This window comes from Thalassophryne amazonica, chromosome 16 (assembly GCF_902500255.1).
Source record: "Thalassophryne amazonica chromosome 16, fThaAma1.1, whole genome shotgun sequence".
Classification (NCBI taxonomy): domain Eukaryota; kingdom Metazoa; phylum Chordata; class Actinopteri; order Batrachoidiformes; family Batrachoididae; genus Thalassophryne; species Thalassophryne amazonica.
This window is the reverse complement of record NC_047118.1, coordinates 79,156,249-79,173,409: the sequence shown is the minus strand read 5'-3', so window position 1 is coordinate 79,173,409 and position 17,161 is coordinate 79,156,249. Positions and strand designations below refer to the sequence as shown.

General features: G+C 39.6%; 1 protein-coding gene across 1 annotated transcript in view; it reads right to left on the bottom strand.

The window, feature by feature from the left end:
- Positions 1-17,161, bottom strand: part of LOC117527899 (integrin alpha-3-like) — a 132,794-nt gene that overhangs the window by 8,621 nt on the left and 107,012 nt on the right. Inside the window, exons 23-25 of the mRNA XM_034190404.1 lie at positions 16,572-16,679; positions 9,276-9,386; positions 8,961-9,056 (exon numbers count right to left, since the gene is read on the bottom strand). Of these exons, the coding sequence (XP_034046295.1) occupies positions 8,961-9,056; positions 9,276-9,386; positions 16,572-16,679 (315 nt within the window). The remainder of the gene's footprint in view (positions 1-8,960; positions 9,057-9,275; positions 9,387-16,571; positions 16,680-17,161) is intronic.

Genomic DNA, 17,161 nt, shown 5'->3' with positions numbered 1-17,161 from the left:
TGCTACTGAAAATTTAAACAAAAATTCCCTTAAATTTTTTAAAAAGCCATTTTTCCAAACTGAGTGCTGTAGTATAACCAGCAGGAGACGATTGATGTTTTCAGTGAATTTGGTGACACCACACCGGAATTTATTGAATATTTTTCTGCTGTCTCTTTTCATTGTTGCACTTTGTAGACGTCCCTACGCTTCCGTTTCTCAGCCATCTGCTCGTTCACATCAATGTTACTATTTTTCCAGCTCAGAGGTCGGCTCATATGGATAAAAATAAGGTTGTAGGTCGTTGTCTTTCCTGCTGTAATTGATTTGTAAACTGCTTAAACTGATTTTTTATACACAGGAAGAAACCTCCATTGTAAGGCAAGGCCAACCTCCTGTATGGCCTTGCCTTACAATATAAAGCGCCTTGGGGCAACTGTTTGTTGTGATTTGGCGCTATATAAATAAAATTGATTGAATTGATTGATTGATACACACACACATGTACAACCCCAATTCCAATGAAGTTGGGATGTTGTGTGAAATGTAAATAAAACATTACATTTTAGACTTTGTCACAACCCACTGACTTATTTCATAGTTTCATACTTACTTAATACATCTAGTTTAATACGTTTTTTAAATAATTTAAGCGACCTTGATTCTTTGATTTCTTTGTTGAGGTTGTTCCATAATTTTACACCAGTCACTGTAATACTCCTTTCCTTTACTTTGGTTCTGAATCTTGGTTTTTTAAAGACTTCTATGCCTTTCAAATTATAACTACTTACTCTTTTTTCAAACATATTTTGAATGTTTATTGGTAGGGTATTTTTATTAGCTTGGTGCATTGTTTGTAATATTTTCAAATCAACTAAATCATGAAATTTAAGTACCCTATACTTAATGAATAATGGATCAGATGGATCTCTAAAACGACTATTGCTAATCATTTTTAAAGCTCTTTTCTGCAGAATAAATAATGGTTGTGTATATGTTTTACATGTTGATCCCCAGATTTCTACACAGTAAGTTAAATATGGGACAATCAATGAATTGTACAATGTTAATAAACCATAACTATTTAACGAAAATTTTACTTTATGCAAAACAGCAATGGCTTTCGCTATTTTTCCTTTTATGTAATTTATGTGTGACTTCCATGTAAGATCTTCATCAATCATGACTCATAGAAATTTCGTTTCTTTTACCCTTTGTATGTCCATTCCATCTATTTTTAATGACATCATTTCTTTTCCACTCTGTCATTAAACAATATGAAATTTGTCTTATTAAGACTTAGTGACAATCTGTTTATATCAAACCAATGTTTAACTTTTTCCAACTCTGTATTTATCACTTGTACTACTTCCTGTATATCTGATCCAGAGTAAAATAATGTATCATCAGCAAATAACATGCTGCCAAGTACTTTAGATACATTCACAAAGTCATTGATATACAAAATAAACAATTTGGGTCCAAGTACCCACCCTTGTGGTACTCCATGAATAATGTTACACAATTCTGATTTAGTATTATTTATCTGAACAAACTGTTTTCTATTTTCTAAGTAGCTTTTTACCCACTGATGTGCAATACCTCTAATTCCATATTGTTGTAACTTGTGATGCAATCTTGAGTGGTCGATAACATCAAAAGCTTTTTTCAGGTCGATAAAAATACTTACAAAATAATCCTTAATATCTATTGTTGATATTTTCTCTGTTAATTCCATAATTGCCATAGTTGTCGAATGTTTTGTTCTGAATCCATACTGAGCATTATTTAAAATATGTTTCTCAATGAATTTGTCCAACCTTGTCACAAAAACTTTTTCCATAATTTTAGAAAACTGTGGAAGCAATGACACTGGCCTGTAATTTGAAAAATTATGTTTGTCTCCATTTTTATACAACCCCTGGCAAAATCACCGGCCTCAGAGGATGTTCATTCGCTTGTTTAATTTTGTAGAAAAAAAGCAGATCACAGACATGACACAAAACTAAAGTCATTTCAGATGGCAACTTTCTGGCTTTAAGAAACACTATAAGAAATCAAGAAAAAAAATTGTGGCAGTCAGTAACGGTTACTTTTTTAGACCAAGCAGAGGGAAAAAAAATATGGACTCACTCAATTCTGAGGAATAAATTATGGAATCACCCTGTAAATTTTCATCCCCAAAACTAACACCTGCATCAAATCAGATCTGCTCGTTAGTCTGCATCTAAAAAGGAGTGATCACATCTTGGAGAGCTGTTGCACCAAGTGGACTGACATGAATCATGGCTCCAACACGAGAGATGTCATTTGAAATAAAGGAGAGGATTATCAAACTCTTAAAAGAGGGTAAATCATCACGCAATGTTGCAAAAGATGTTGGTTGTTCACAGTCAGCTGTGTCTACACTCTGGACCAAATACAAATAACATGGGAAGGTTGTTAAAGGCAAACATACTGGTAGACCAAGGAAGACATCAAAGCGTCAAGACAGAAAACTTAAAGCAATATGTCTCAAAAATCGAAAATGCACAACAAAACAAATGAGGAACGAATGGGAGGAAACTGGAGTCAATGTCTGTGACAGAACTGTAAGAAACCGCCTAAAGGAAATGGGATTTACATACAGAAAAGCTAAACGAAAGCCATCATTAACACCTAAACAGAAAAAAACAAGGTTACAATGGGCTAAGGAAAAGCAATCGTGGACTGTGGATGACTGGATGAAAGTCATATTCAGTGATGAATCTCGAATCTGCATTGGGCAAGGTGATGATGCTGGAACTTTTGTTTGGTGCCGTTCCTATGAGATTTATAAAGATGACTGCCTGAAGAGAACATGTAAATTTCCACAGTCATTGATGATATGGGGCTGCATGTCAGGTAAAGGCACTGGGGAGATGGCTGTCATTACATCATCAATAAATGCACAAGTTTACGTTGATATTTGGACACTTTTCTTATCCCATCAATTGAAAGGATGTTTGGGGATGATGAAATCATTTTTCAAGATGATAATGCATCTTGCCATAGAGCAAAAACTGAAAACATTCCTTGCAAAAAGACACATAGGGTCAATGTCATGGCCTGCAAATAGTCCGGATCTCAATCCAATTGAAAATCTTTGGTGGAAGTTGAAGAAAATGGTCCATGACAAGGCTCCAACCTACAAAGCTGATCTGACAACAGCAATTTGAGAAAGTTGGAGCCAGATTGATGAAGAGTACTGTTTGTCACTCATTAAGTCCATGCCTCAGAGACTGCAAGCTGTTATAAAAGCCAGAGGTGGTGCAACAAAATACTAGTGATGTGTTGGAGCGTTCTTTTGTTTTTCATGATTCCATAATTTTTTCCTCAGAATTGAGTGATTCCATATTTTTTCCCTCTACTTCGTCTAAAAAAGTAACCGTTACTGACTGCCACAATTTTTTTTTTCCTGATTTCTTATAGTGTTTCTTAAAGCCATAAAGTTGCCATTTGAAATGACTTTAGTTTTGTGTCATGTCTGTGATCTGCTTTTTTTCTACAAAATTAAACAACTGGATGAACATCCTCCGAGGCCGGTGAGTCCATAATTTTTGCCAGGGGTTGTATAATGGGACTACCTTGGCAATTTTCATTTCGTCTGGGAAAATTCCCGTTGACAGAGACAGATTACAAATGTAAGTGAATGGTTCAATAACAGTATCTATTATACTTTTTACAGTCATCATGTCTAAATCTTCATAGTCAGTTGATCTTTTGCTTACACAGTTTTTTTTCAATATTTCTTATTTCATCTTTTTCCACATTGTCAAGCACAGCTGAACTGATAGTATTGTGCATTTGCCCGGTGGCCTGATGGCCTACTGATTTTTTTTTTTTTTTTTTACGAAGTAAAGCAAGCTGTGAGCTTTTCATCCGCGTTTTTTTTTTTTTGTTTTGTTTTGTTTTTGTAGCAGCTACGACTCGTCGTCACCTCTTAAAACGCGGTGATAACAGCACACCTGCACTGAGCTTTACAAAGACATTTTTATGCTTTTTTTCCTCTTTTATTTAGAGCTGAGCTGAGCTGCTCCATATCTGCATGTTAAAAACAGCTGATCCTCCGCGACTATTTTCCACTCAACTAAAAAAGTAACTAGTAATCTAACTTAGTTACTTTTACAATTGAGTAATCAGTAAAGTAACTAAGTTACTTTTTCAAGGAGTAATCAGTAATTGGATTACTTTTTCAAAGTAACTGTGGCAACACTGGATACCGGTATATAAACCCTCCTATTGGTGCATAAACTGGTAGATCGGCCCTTTAGTCATGATTGACTGTGGCCTGGACCAATGAGGTGAGGGGCAGGCCAATTACTCCTCCAGCTCAGGCCTTGGTTGGGCTACACAGTGCGCCAGTGCCGGACAGAGCGATAACAAGTGATATGGATGGTGGCAAGAAGAGGAAAGGTGGTGCTGAAAGAGCCAGGGATCAGAAGAGAGTAGCCCTTCAGGCAGATGCTGCAAAATGTCTTAAAATAACAGACATGTTTGCTTCGTGTGGATGCGGAGCATCCACATCTGCGGCAGGCAGCCTCAGCAAGTGGCGGAGAAGAAGTTCAACAGGTGGACGAGGCGGGGACCACTACGGCCATGACGGTAAGTGAAGGTTAACTTCAGCTATTAATTGATGAACAGCAACCTAACTTGTTCATAAACCAGACATCTGTGTGTGAGAGAGACATTCTGATCTTCTGGTCCAAAGTAAAGTGCTGTCTAACCGGGTCACTCAGATATGAATTAAGGTTGGATATTATTTTTGTTCGTGCTAACTCTGCCAGTCACGTAACCTACCCTAGCAATGTAACCTGTGCAAATGGTGTGCATGGCTAGCTACCATGCTGCAGCTGCCAGGTTGTTTCTTTATTCTTTATTCTATTTGTGTGATGGTTGTGCGTTGGTCATACGAAGTATGCTGTTTTGCACAGTCTGAGGTGCGGTGGCGTGGTATAATGGCGTCCCTGTATAAAATGTATTTTCCCAAGTCCTGGCATAATTTCACATACCTAACATTTTACTTTAAATTGAGAGTCATTCTCTAAGTTGATTAGCAACACAAATTGGTAATAAAAGAAATCCTTGATGTTACTTGTAGTGCGATAGACAACTGTCTCCATCTTGTGGCCTTTTTTTTTTGTGTATTGCAGTTTCATAAGTTCAACCTTTGTATCCAGTCATTGGTCCAGTCATCCAGTCATTTCTTGCTTTATATGATGAATTGTATCACACAAGTAATGATATATTATTTATAGTATAGCCTACAGTATTTCTATAACAAATGTTTTTATATAATTTCTATTTCTAAATTTAAGTAACAAGGCTGAATGAAATGACGGCTTATTATGTCTAAAAAGTAATGTGACCTACTGTCAATAGATCGTACTTTTGATAAGCCTATGATAACTGTATTTCGGGAGAACTTTTCATAATGCTTCTTACAGTGTTAAAATATATGTCTCCTGGAGCACATTGATCGGTTAAGGGACCAAAAAAAAAAAAACACACTGTCACAGCAGGCTTAATTTTTTTCCCCTTCGATACCTGGGGCCTGTACTACGAAGCGGGGTTACTGGCTTATCAGGGTAACTTCGGGAGTAAGTTGATGACGTGTGGAGTAACTTCCCGGTTAACCCGTACTACGAAAGGTGGATAGGTTTTGATCGAGGTATGCTGCCATGGCAATTTATGCTGTGTGCCAAACCTGCTCCAAGCAGGTTATGTTCTAGGTTACCTTGAGGTTTTCGCTTAACCACTCCCTTTATAAGTAGCGTCCATCCACCTTCAATCACTCCGAAGACAATGCCGGCCTACCTGGATGATCCGTTTGATACTGGGGCACAAATTGTGAGGGGCTCTCTTCGCAGGGCGAGGGTTTTTAAAGACCACCAGAATCCGCTGACATACCCGGACGATATTCTCTATGAAAGATACAGATTCTCAGCCAAGGGAATTCGTTATCTATGTCAGCTGATCGGGCCAGACGTCTGTAACATCACCCATCGTACACTGTAAAAAAAGACTTGTTTTTCCAGGAAAACACTGGCAGCTGTGGTTACCAGGGAATTCGTGTAAAAAAAAAAAATACAGCAGTTAAATGTGCAAAAAAAGAGAGCTCTTGTTTGTAGATTTAACAGTTCTTTTAATGTGAGTCAGCCGTGGTTCATTCACTGTAAATCCATATACATAACATACATAACCTAACATTTATTAGTAGGCCTATGCCCACTTCTGAATTGTGTTGCATCTGGGCGTAATTAATGAAAGGAGGTAATTTTTTTACACATATTAGACATTCCACAGGTTAATCATCTGTAACAGATTTGGGGAACAATTGAATTGTACGTACGTATTTACCCGATCAGCAATACATTGCCAACAAGCCTGTCTTGCTTTATTGGCAGACGATGTGTTTGATTTCCCCCTTAACATTAATTTAAATTCCTCGTAGCTCCGCATAATAATCGTGCATTCTTCTTCAGTAAAGTAAGGTGACGTGTGCTGCAACCTGCCCCTTTTATGTGAACGCGCACAAACTCCAATTAGGTTAACACAGGTTCAACAAATCAACATCTTATTCAGCATCATAGTACCGGTTAACACCACTTGAGGAAACCAGGTTTTGTCAACCCCGGTTTAAGAGGTTGACCCTGGGTTACATCTGAGTAAGTTAACCCCACTTCGTAGTACATGCCCCTGGTGGTGGCATGGTCTTGGTTAAAAATGCCTGGCCTGAAAAATTTCCCCAGTCCAGCCCTGTTGTCAAGGAAAATACTATTGACCGTATTTACAAGTGTATTTAATTTATCTTCTACTATTAGTTTATTTCCCACCAGACTTGATCCCACATTTGAAAAATAATCATTAAACTCATTTGCCACTTCTTTTATGTCATATATCTCTTTATTTTCCTTGACAAAGTAACTTGGAAAAGTTGATTTCGCTCCATCACTTTCAATCACACTATTTATAATTCCCCATGTTGCCTTTATATTATCTTTACTCTTATTTAATTGTTCACTATAATAATCTTTTTTTTGTTTCCTAATTATTGTCAATAGTTTATTTTTATATTTTTTGTATCTGTGTTCTGTTTCCTTTGTTTACATTTTTAAAAAGCACCTATATAAATAGTTTTTCTTTACACAAGCATTTTTTATTCCCTTAGTCAGCCATGGTTTATTTACTCTTTTCTTACTAATTTTTATTCATTTACAGTTTTTATTATATGATTTCATCAGTATTTTCATAAATGAATTATATGCTATATTAACGTCGCCGACAAACTTCTTCCCAATTTTGATTTTTAAGGTCATAATTTAATGCCTCTAAGGCTTTTACTGACTTATCTCTTTTAAAAATTTTTAACAGTTTTTTTCTTGTACCAATTTTTGTATTTAAATATTGAAAAAACTGGTAAATGATCACTAAGATCTGTCATCAAGATCCCATTCTTAATAATTTCATCAGTTCTATTTGTGAATATATTGTCAATTACAGTTGCACTTTGCGATGTAATTCTGGTTGGTTTTGTTATCAAGGGGAATAAACCCAAACTATACATTGATTTCACAAAATCACTTGTTCTTTGGCAACTGGAGCTTTCTATATTAATGTTAAAGTCTCCACACATAAAAAGCCTATTCACATTTTGCAATTGACGGTTTGCGGATAATTCACGATTTACAGCAGATTCACATTTTGGGGTTCACAGAGCCAAATTAACATTTGATTAGCATAAGCAACAGACCATCAATACCCATAAAAGGGCATGGAACTGCATGGCTGTGTACAGATGCAGATTTCAAAAAGAGGAAAAAAAATACTGAAAGCTAAAGGAAAACCAATTTCAGCGCAGCAGGCAAAGAGAAAAAAGAACTTTGGCAGTTCAGAGGTGGAGGTATGTTTAGGAAATCAGCAAAAAAAGAAATGGTTTGATTTAAAATCCAACACCAAAAAAACCATCTCAAAATCCCAACGTGAGATGCAGCAGACTGGAGGGGCAACAGCAGATACCCAAAAGCTGTCTGAGTTGGACCAGCGCATGGAGCCATCCTCGGGGAGACAACACACTCAGGTAGTAAAATATTTAATTTATCCCCACCCTACTTATGAGAATGCCATCGACTGAATGTCTGGATCCAGCCCTGGGTCCCGAGGCAACCCTTCCATCCACTACCCCCCCGTGCAGCTGCTCCTCCACTTGATTAATGTTAAAGTGTAAAAAGCTGAAGTTTACCAGCTGCCTTGAAAATGTGAGTTAATTCAACTGAATATCAGTTAACTCACCTTAAAGATAAGCTTCATTTCAGCTCACAATTATTATTAAGACAATGGATAGCTTTAAGTTCAGATTTTGAAAACATAAACTTCAGTCCAATATACTGAACTTGCCATTACAAGTGGAGTAAATGAGAAGACGTAAGTTCACTTACGTCTTCTCATTTTTTACAGTGTCAGCACTGAAATGTGTGAAGAGTCCTGAATGTTCATAGCATTTGTTCTTACCTAAGACCAAATCCTGGATAGAAAAACATTTGTTAATGCCACAATCTTTGTAAAAACTTTGTAAGCAGGACCTAGGAAAAAATTAAGAATGGTTCATGAATGAGGCCCATTGGTTTTTTTTTTTTGGTTTTTTTTTCTGTAGTAAATCCCTTACCAAAAAGTAGTACATGCAAGTATGTTTCAAGTATACTTCCAGTTTACTTTTTATATACTTATCAGTACTATTTTTTGTTAAGGGATGTCTCATTGCATTGATAAAAACAAATTTGGTTCCTTTCATTATTTTTATGTATCTTTTATGATTGCCTTTTCAAAGTGTCCTATATTTTATCAGTGTTCTTTGTTCTGTTGAAGTTATGAAGCACTTTGTAGTTTGGACACCAAACGGAATGATTATTTTTTGTCTCTGCAATGTTGAGTGCAGCCTACAGGGGGCATGAGGGCGTATGTACCTGTGAGCTGTCTGTTATGCTGATAGTTGGTTTGTCTGTCAGCAGCTTCAGAGTTGCTCTACCTTGAACCAGCACACTCCTCGCTGTGCTGAAGTCCTACACGTGCACCAAAAACACACCAACACCAAAACAGCGAAACCTTCAAAGGTATAAACAACAGTTTGTTTATGACTAAATCATTCTGTTCTGCAGTTTTTGCACACAAGATGACACCAAAGCACATTAGAGACACCAAAGATGATGGATGTGAATTTAGTAACTAAGAATATTAAGTTAATAGCTGATTTATGTACAAAAGATGAGATGAAAAACAACCTCGATCATGGTGGACTTCCACAGTCTGGATCGGACCGTCAGCGTTGCCGAGTTGTTCATGTTGACCAGCGGACAGGTGAAGGTCACGCAGCGAGCGCCATGGACGCAGTCCTGAACACAAAGATTTTTCTTATTTTCTCTGGTCAGCTAACGAACTTGATGCATTTTTTTTTTCTTATGTTGGTTACTCCCATTAGGGGGCGCCAATGCAAATCAGCCACCTCTCTTTGATGGGCAGATTTGATTTGGCACATGTGACACTGCATACCCTTCAAGAAGTTTATTTCCCTTGAATTAAAAGGTTCATGAACCCATAAAAAACATGAACAATAACTATGACCGCAAAAGATGCCAACAACAACTAGGAAGTGAACATGGACAGTGAGGACAGAGAAACAAAAAAGTAAAAATAAAAAACCCACATTTAATAGAGATGGTCAATCTGCAAAGTTTCATACAAGTTACTGGATATACAGCGGTCCCTCGCTATAACGAGGTTCACCTTTCGCGGCCTTGCAGTTTCGCAGATTTTTTATTTTTTTTTTGTGCAATTTTGCATGCTTTTTTTTTTTTTTAACAGCGCACTGTGTTGTGCGTCCTTATCAGGCAGGACGGTTGCAGCACCGGTCGGCATCACCGCGATTCCTCTCACTGCCTCCGGTGCGCTTACCGAGTCTACGGGCTCGGTAAATGCTGCAGCGGGCCACTCACACCGTCTGCTGTGCGGAGTTGCGGCCAACTCTGGCAACAGGTCCAGAGACTACGCTCGCTGTTTTGATGCAGAGCGCTCCGACAGCCCACAAGGATAGACTTCTTGCGGAGTATTCTGCAGTGCTGCATGGTCTCAGTAACCGCAGCTGCAGAGCTCCGTGGCCACTGAGAGAGGTTTGTATCTTTTTAATGACTTGGATTCTTTGCGGGTCCCGCATCCGTACCCCGCAACGGTAACATCGGAGGCAGTGAGTGAAGGGAGAGCACGCGCATTCTGTTCTGCGTGTCTGTTCATAATCTTCTTGCCCAAAAGAAAAAAGAGCGCTAACAACTACCCATAACTGTGTTCTTCATTCGGAAAAAGACACCTGCACCGAGGTGTCACTCAGTGGAAAAAGACGCGACAGCAGAGTGGCGCTAGGACAAAGAGGCGCGGTCAGAGGAACTGTGAAATACTGGTGAATCACTATTAATAGTTTCTTATGTGTCCAACCTCGTAGGCTGATCGTTTAAATTTGTTAGTTCTAAAAGCCATCATAGGAAAACGTTCTATTTTTATTTCTCAAACAAATGTTTGGGCCTGAAAACAGGTTTTGATCTTTGGTTTCACTCTATAATACTGGACTTATTTTTCTGCTAAGGTTTGAACTTGGAGAGTGTTTACACAGGATAGAAAAGCGAGAAAATGTTAATGCCTATTTGAGAAAAGTGTATAAAGTGTGCAGTGAGGGGTTTTACAGCATTAAAACATCTACAATAATTGTAAAAACTAATGCTGACTACTTCGCGGATTTCGCCTATTGCGAGTTATTTTTAGAACATAACTCCCGCGATAAATGAGGGACCACTGTACTGTGAAGATGAGTTACATGAATGTACATGTGCATATGTCGTGGGAAAAGTATAGATATACAGGTGCTGTCATATAATTAGAATATCATGAAGAAGTTGATTTATTTCAGTAATTCCATTCAAAAAGTGAAACCTGTATATTATATTCATTCATTACACACAGACTGATATAATTCAAATGTTTATTTCTTTTAATTTTGATGATTATAACTGACAACTAATGAAAATCCCAAATTCAGTATCTCAGAAAATTTGAATATTGTAAAAAGGTTGAATATTGAAGACACCTGGTGACAAACTCTAATCAAATCAATTTTATTTATATAGCGCCAAATCACAACAAACAGTTGCCCCAAGGCGCATTATATTGTAAGGCAAAAGCCATACAATAATTACAGAAAAACCCCAACGGTCAAAACGACCCCCTGTGAGCAAGCACTTGGCGACAGTGGGAAGGAAAAACTCCCTTTTAACAGGAAGAAACCTCCAGCAGAACCAGGCTCAGGGCTAATCAGCTAATTAACTTAAAACACCTGCAAAGGTCTTTAACTGGTCTCTCAGTCTAGTTCTGTAGGCCAGTGGTCCCCAATCCCTGGGCTGCGGACTGGTACTGGTCCGTGGATCAATTGGTACCAGGCCGCCGGCCGCCCAAGAAATTATTTCTGTTGTATTTATTATTTGAGTCTGAATAATCTTTTATTTTGAAAAATCTTTTATTTTAAAAAATGGCCGGATTCTCTCGGTTACATCTCTTATCACTTGAGTGCCAAAAATTTAACCCACAAGTTAGCAAAATGAGTAAAAAATAGACGTCTTTGCTTTTAACAGACAATATCAGGAGTTCTACTTGAAATATGGATTTATCGCAACAGGTGATGCCCACAGACCAAGCCCGCTCTGCATAATATGTGGCGACCGTCTCTCTAATGAGGCAATGAAGCCTTCAAAACTGCTTTGTCACTTGGAGACCAAGCTCCCTGGATTAAAAGACAAGTTATTAACCACATCAAAGCACACGCCCTTAACTCGTGCCTTTTTGAGCAGCTTTGTGAGGAGATGGACGCGGAGCACAGACGGCTTCTCTTATACACAGAAATAAGATGGTTATCCCGAGGGAAATTGCTGGCCAGAGTGTTTGAATTACGAGAGCCACTGCAAAGATTTCTCTCAGAAAAGAAGTCACCGCTGGCAGCACATTTCAGTGTCGAGGAATGGGTCGCAAAACTGGCTTACTTGTGTGACATATTCACCCTGCTCAGTGAACTCAATCTGTCTCTTCAGGGGAAAATGACAACGGTTTTCAAGTTGGCAGATAAAGTAGCTGCATTTAAAGCCAAACTGGATTTGTGGGGATGGTGCGTGAACAGAGGCATATTGGACGTTTCAAACATTAGCAGGGATTTTGTGTGAGACTGAGCCTTTATTCTCCCAGCTGGTGCATGATCACATATCTTTGCTTTTAAAAGAGTTTGAGCGCTACTTCCCAACCAAAAAGGACCCACGAACTGTCAAGGAATGGATCCGCGATCCATTTATCAACAAACCAGGTGAATCCAGCATGTCTATGCAAGAAGAAGATCAACTACTGGAGATCACAAACGACAGCGGGTTTAAAAGTAGTTTCGAGTCAACAACTCTGCTGGTGTTCTGGATTAAAGTCAAGGCAGAATACCCTGAGTTCGCCACCACAGCACTGAAAACCCTGTTGCCATTTCCGACATCCTATCTGTGTGAAGTGGGGTTTTCTGCAGTGACAGCTACCAAAACAAAAAAACGGAGTAGACTGAACAAAAGCAACACTTCGGGTGTCATTGTCTCCCATTACCCCGAGATGGGACCATCTCGTTGCAGAGAAACAAGCTCAGGGCTCCCATTGATGCAAGTTAAAATTCATGCACTTTATATTCATTTTTGTGGTGTATCTGTATCTTATTTTGAAGGCATGTTTAAGTGTTACCATAGTGACCAGCGTCAGAGAGCGTTAGGGCGGTGGTCGCCAACAGAGGGGGGGGGGGGGTGAGGGAGAGGGGACGGTTCAAACTGACAACTTTATTTCAGCTGTTGAAAATTAACATTCATGGAGTGTTTAGTAATAAAAAAAAAATTAAAATGTTGTGTAGGTATATTTAGATAATAGAGAAAGAAATGTGGAATTGCTGGTTCTTGTTCTTTATTTATTTTTCCATGTGTATTTTTTAATAATTTATTTAGGGGGAAGAGAGGATGTTAACAGAGACTTTGATGTTAAACAGATGTTATGTTGCATACAAGTACACAGTGGATTCACACTTATTATTATTATATTCGCAACATAAACAATCTACGTACCCCCCCGGTCCGTGGTAAAATTGTCAAGCGTTGACCGGTCCGCGGTGATAAAAAGGTTGGGGACCACTGCTGTAGGCTACACAATCATGGGGCAGACTGCTGACTTGACGTCTTGCCTGGGCTAAAGACAAAAAGGACTGGACTGCTGCTGAGTGCTCCAAAGTTATGTTCTCTGATGAAAGTAAATTTTGCGTTTCCTTTGGAAATCAAGGTCCCAGAGTCTGGAGGAAGAGAGGAGAGGCACAGAATCCACGTTGTTTGAGGTCTAGTGTAAAGTTTCCAGTCGGTGATGGTTTGGGGTGCCATGCCATCGGTTGGTGTTGTTCCACTGTGTTTTCTGAGGTCCAAGAGCAACACAACCGTTAACCAGGAAGTTGTAGAGCACTTCATGCTTCTTGCTGCTGACCAACTTTATGCAGATGCAGATTTCATTTTCCAACAGGACTTGGCACCTGCACACAGTGCCAAAGCTACCAGTACCTGGTTTAAGGACCATGGTATCCCTGTTCTTAATTGGCCAGCAAACTCGGCTGACTTTAACCGCGTAGGAAATCTATGGGGTATTTTGAAGAGGAAGATGCGACACACCAGACCCAACAATGCAGAAGAGCTGAAGGCCACTATCACAGCAACCTGGGCTCTTATACCACCTGAGCAGTGCCACAGACTGATCGACTCCATGCTACACCGCATTGCTGCAGTAATTCAGGCAAAAGGAGCCCCAACTACGTACTGAGTGCTGTACATGTTCATACTTTTCAGTTGGCCAACATTTCTAAAAATCCTTTTTGTGTATTGGTCTTAATAATCAAATTTTCTGAGATACTGAATTTGGGATTTTCATTAGTTGTCAGTTATAATCATCAAAATTAAAAGAAATAAACATTTGAAATATATCAGTCTGTGTGTAATGAATATAATAAACAAGTTTCACTTTTTGAATGGAATTACCGAAATAAATCAACTTTTTCATGATATTCTAATTATATAACCAGCACTTTCACACTGTGCACCATGTATGTGCAGAGTGTGAAAGATGATAGTGAGGAGTTGCATCAGTGCCCAACAGCCCCCAAGCTGAGACGTGGCCCCACAGTTATGCAGGGTGCCACATCAAGCACTTTAGAGCACCCCTGTCCTCGTGGGAGAGGACATGAACAGAGATAAGACGAGTATCCTGTACCACGAGAGCTGAGAAGGGGCTGCAGGGTGAGATTGAGGTCCTCCATCCTAGCCAAGTGGAGCCCAGTCCCAGCCACCTGTACCTAGAACAGTGTCTCGAGCTACCAGAAATGGAACCCATACCACCCAATGGGGCCTCCAGCAGCCTTGCAGCCCACCATCCCAACAACCATCACCGACCGACCACAGTCCCATCACCAACGACCCCCCAGAGGACCACAGAGCAATAGTACCACCACCACCACGTGTCCCAGTCCTGAGCTTACACGTACACTGGAGCCACTCCCAGGGTGAAGCCAGACACCCCCAAATATATACTTGAGGCCTCTGGCTGGACCCTGGGTGCTCCTAGCCCCCTGGCAATAGGTACAAGTAGAGCCTCTCTCCCTGTAATCACAGACCAGGCCCTCACAGCTCCTTGGATGGTGTACTGGGTCCAGATATGTTGGGTATTTTGACAATGGGATCAGAGTACAGGCATACATGGCTCGTAAATGTTTGGTTTAAGAGTATTTAGCGGAAGCGTTTTAGCACTTGTTAAATACTTTTAAACCAAACATTTAGGAAATCTTAAATTACAACCCCTGGCAAAAATTATGGAATCACCGGCCTCAGAGGATGTTCATTCAGTTGTTTAATTTTGTAGAAAAAAAGCAGATCACAGACATGACACAAAACTAAAGTCATTTCAAATGGCAACTTTCTGGCTTTAAGAAACACTATAAGAAATCAAGGAAAAAAGATTGTGGCAGTCAGTAACGGTTACTTTTTTAGACCAAGCAGAGGAAAAAAATATGGAATCACTCAATTCTGAGGAAAAAATTATGGAATCACCCTGTAAATTTTCATCCCCAAAACTAACACCTGCATCATATCAGATCTGCTTGTTAGTCTGCATCTAAAAAGGAGTGAACACACCTTGGAGAGCTGTTGCACCAAGTGGACTGACATGAATCATGGCTCCAACACGAGAGATGTCAATTGAAACAAAGGAGAGGATTATCAAACTCTTAAAAGAGAGTAAATCATCACGCAATGTTGCAAAAGATGTTGGTTGTTCACAGTCAGCTGTGTCTAGACTCTGGACCAAATACAAACAACATGGGAAGGTTGTTAAAGGCAAACATTCTGGTAGACCAAGGAAGACATCGAAGCGTCAAGACAGAAAACTTAAAGCAATATGTCTCAAAAATCGAAAAATGTACAACAAAACAAATGAGGAACGAATGGGAGGAAACTGGAGTCAATGTCTGTGACCGAACTGTAAAAAACCGCCTAAAGGAAATGGGATTTACATACAGAAAAGCTAAACGAAAGGCATCATTAACACCTAAACAGAAAAAAAACAAGGTTACAATGGGCTAAGGAAAAGCAATTGTGGACTGTGGATGACTGGATGAAAGTCATATTCAGTGATGAATCTCGAATCTGCATTGGGCAAGGTGATGATGCTGGAACTCCTGTTTGGTGCCTTTCCAATGAGATTTATAAAGATGACTGCCTGAAGAGAACATGTAAATTTCCACAGTCATTGATGATATGGGGCTGCATGTCAGGTAAAGGCACTGGGGAGATGGCTGTCATTACATCATCAATAAATGCACAAGTTTATGTTGATATTTTGGACAATTGAAAGGATGTCTGGGGATGATGAAATCATTTTTCATGATGATAATGCATCTTGCCATAGAGCAAAAACTGCAAAAACATTCCTTGCAAAAAGACACATAGGGTCAGTGTCAATGAGCAGATCTGATTTGATGCAGGTGTTAATTTGGGGGATGAAAATTTACAGGGTGATTCCATAATTTTTTCCTCAGAATTGAGTGATTCCATATTTTTTTCCTCTGCTTGGTCTAAAAAGTAACCGTTACTGACTGCCACAATCTTTTTTTCTTGATTTCTTATAGTGTTTCTTAAAGCCAGAAAGTTGCCATTTGAAATGACTTTAGTTTTGTGTCATGTCTGTGATCTGCTTTTTTTCTACAAAATTAAACAACTGAATGAACATCCTCCGAGGCCGGTGATTCCATAATTTTTGCCAGGGGTTGTAAGACAGACACAGCCAGTATTTTTAGAAGCTTCTTATAAATCAGCAAGTTGGGAACTGACTTTAGGCTTTAGATGTTTTGTGGGTCCTGGTTTCTACAGTGGCATCAATAAGGTGGAAACAATGCATAAGACAAATGATTGAAGTTAGTTCATCCTGGTTTGCGCCCGTACCAGGGTAAAGGCAGTGCTGCTCCTTCTCTGCAAGGGAAGTGCTGCATTTCTAGTTCTTGCTTGCTTGTCCTCCTCCTCCAGACTTCTCTTCTTTGTCTCCTGTGAAAGCTAAGAAGAACAGAAGTTTAGTTTGCCACATACACTTGCAGTGAGGTGTTTGATTGTTCTGTTTTGGGTTACACTAACACATGATGACATTAACACATGCATTATGTCACCACACACACAAACACACACACATCTTCAACCGCTTAGTCCAATTAAGGGTTGCAGGGGGCCGGAGCCTATCCCAGCAGTCAGAGCACGAGGCGGGGTACACCCAGGACAGGACACCAGTCTGTCGCAGGGCCACAAACAGACAAACACATTCACACCCACTCGCACACCTACGGACAATTTAAAGATTCCAATCCACCTAACCCGCATGTCTTTGGACGTGGGAGGAAACCGGAGCACCCGGAGGAAACCCACGCAAACACGGGGAGAACATGCAAACTCTACACAGAAAGGCCACAGGCGGGAATTGAACCCATGACCTTCTTGCTGTGAGGCAACAGTGCTAACAACGAAGCCACCGTGCTGCCCATTAT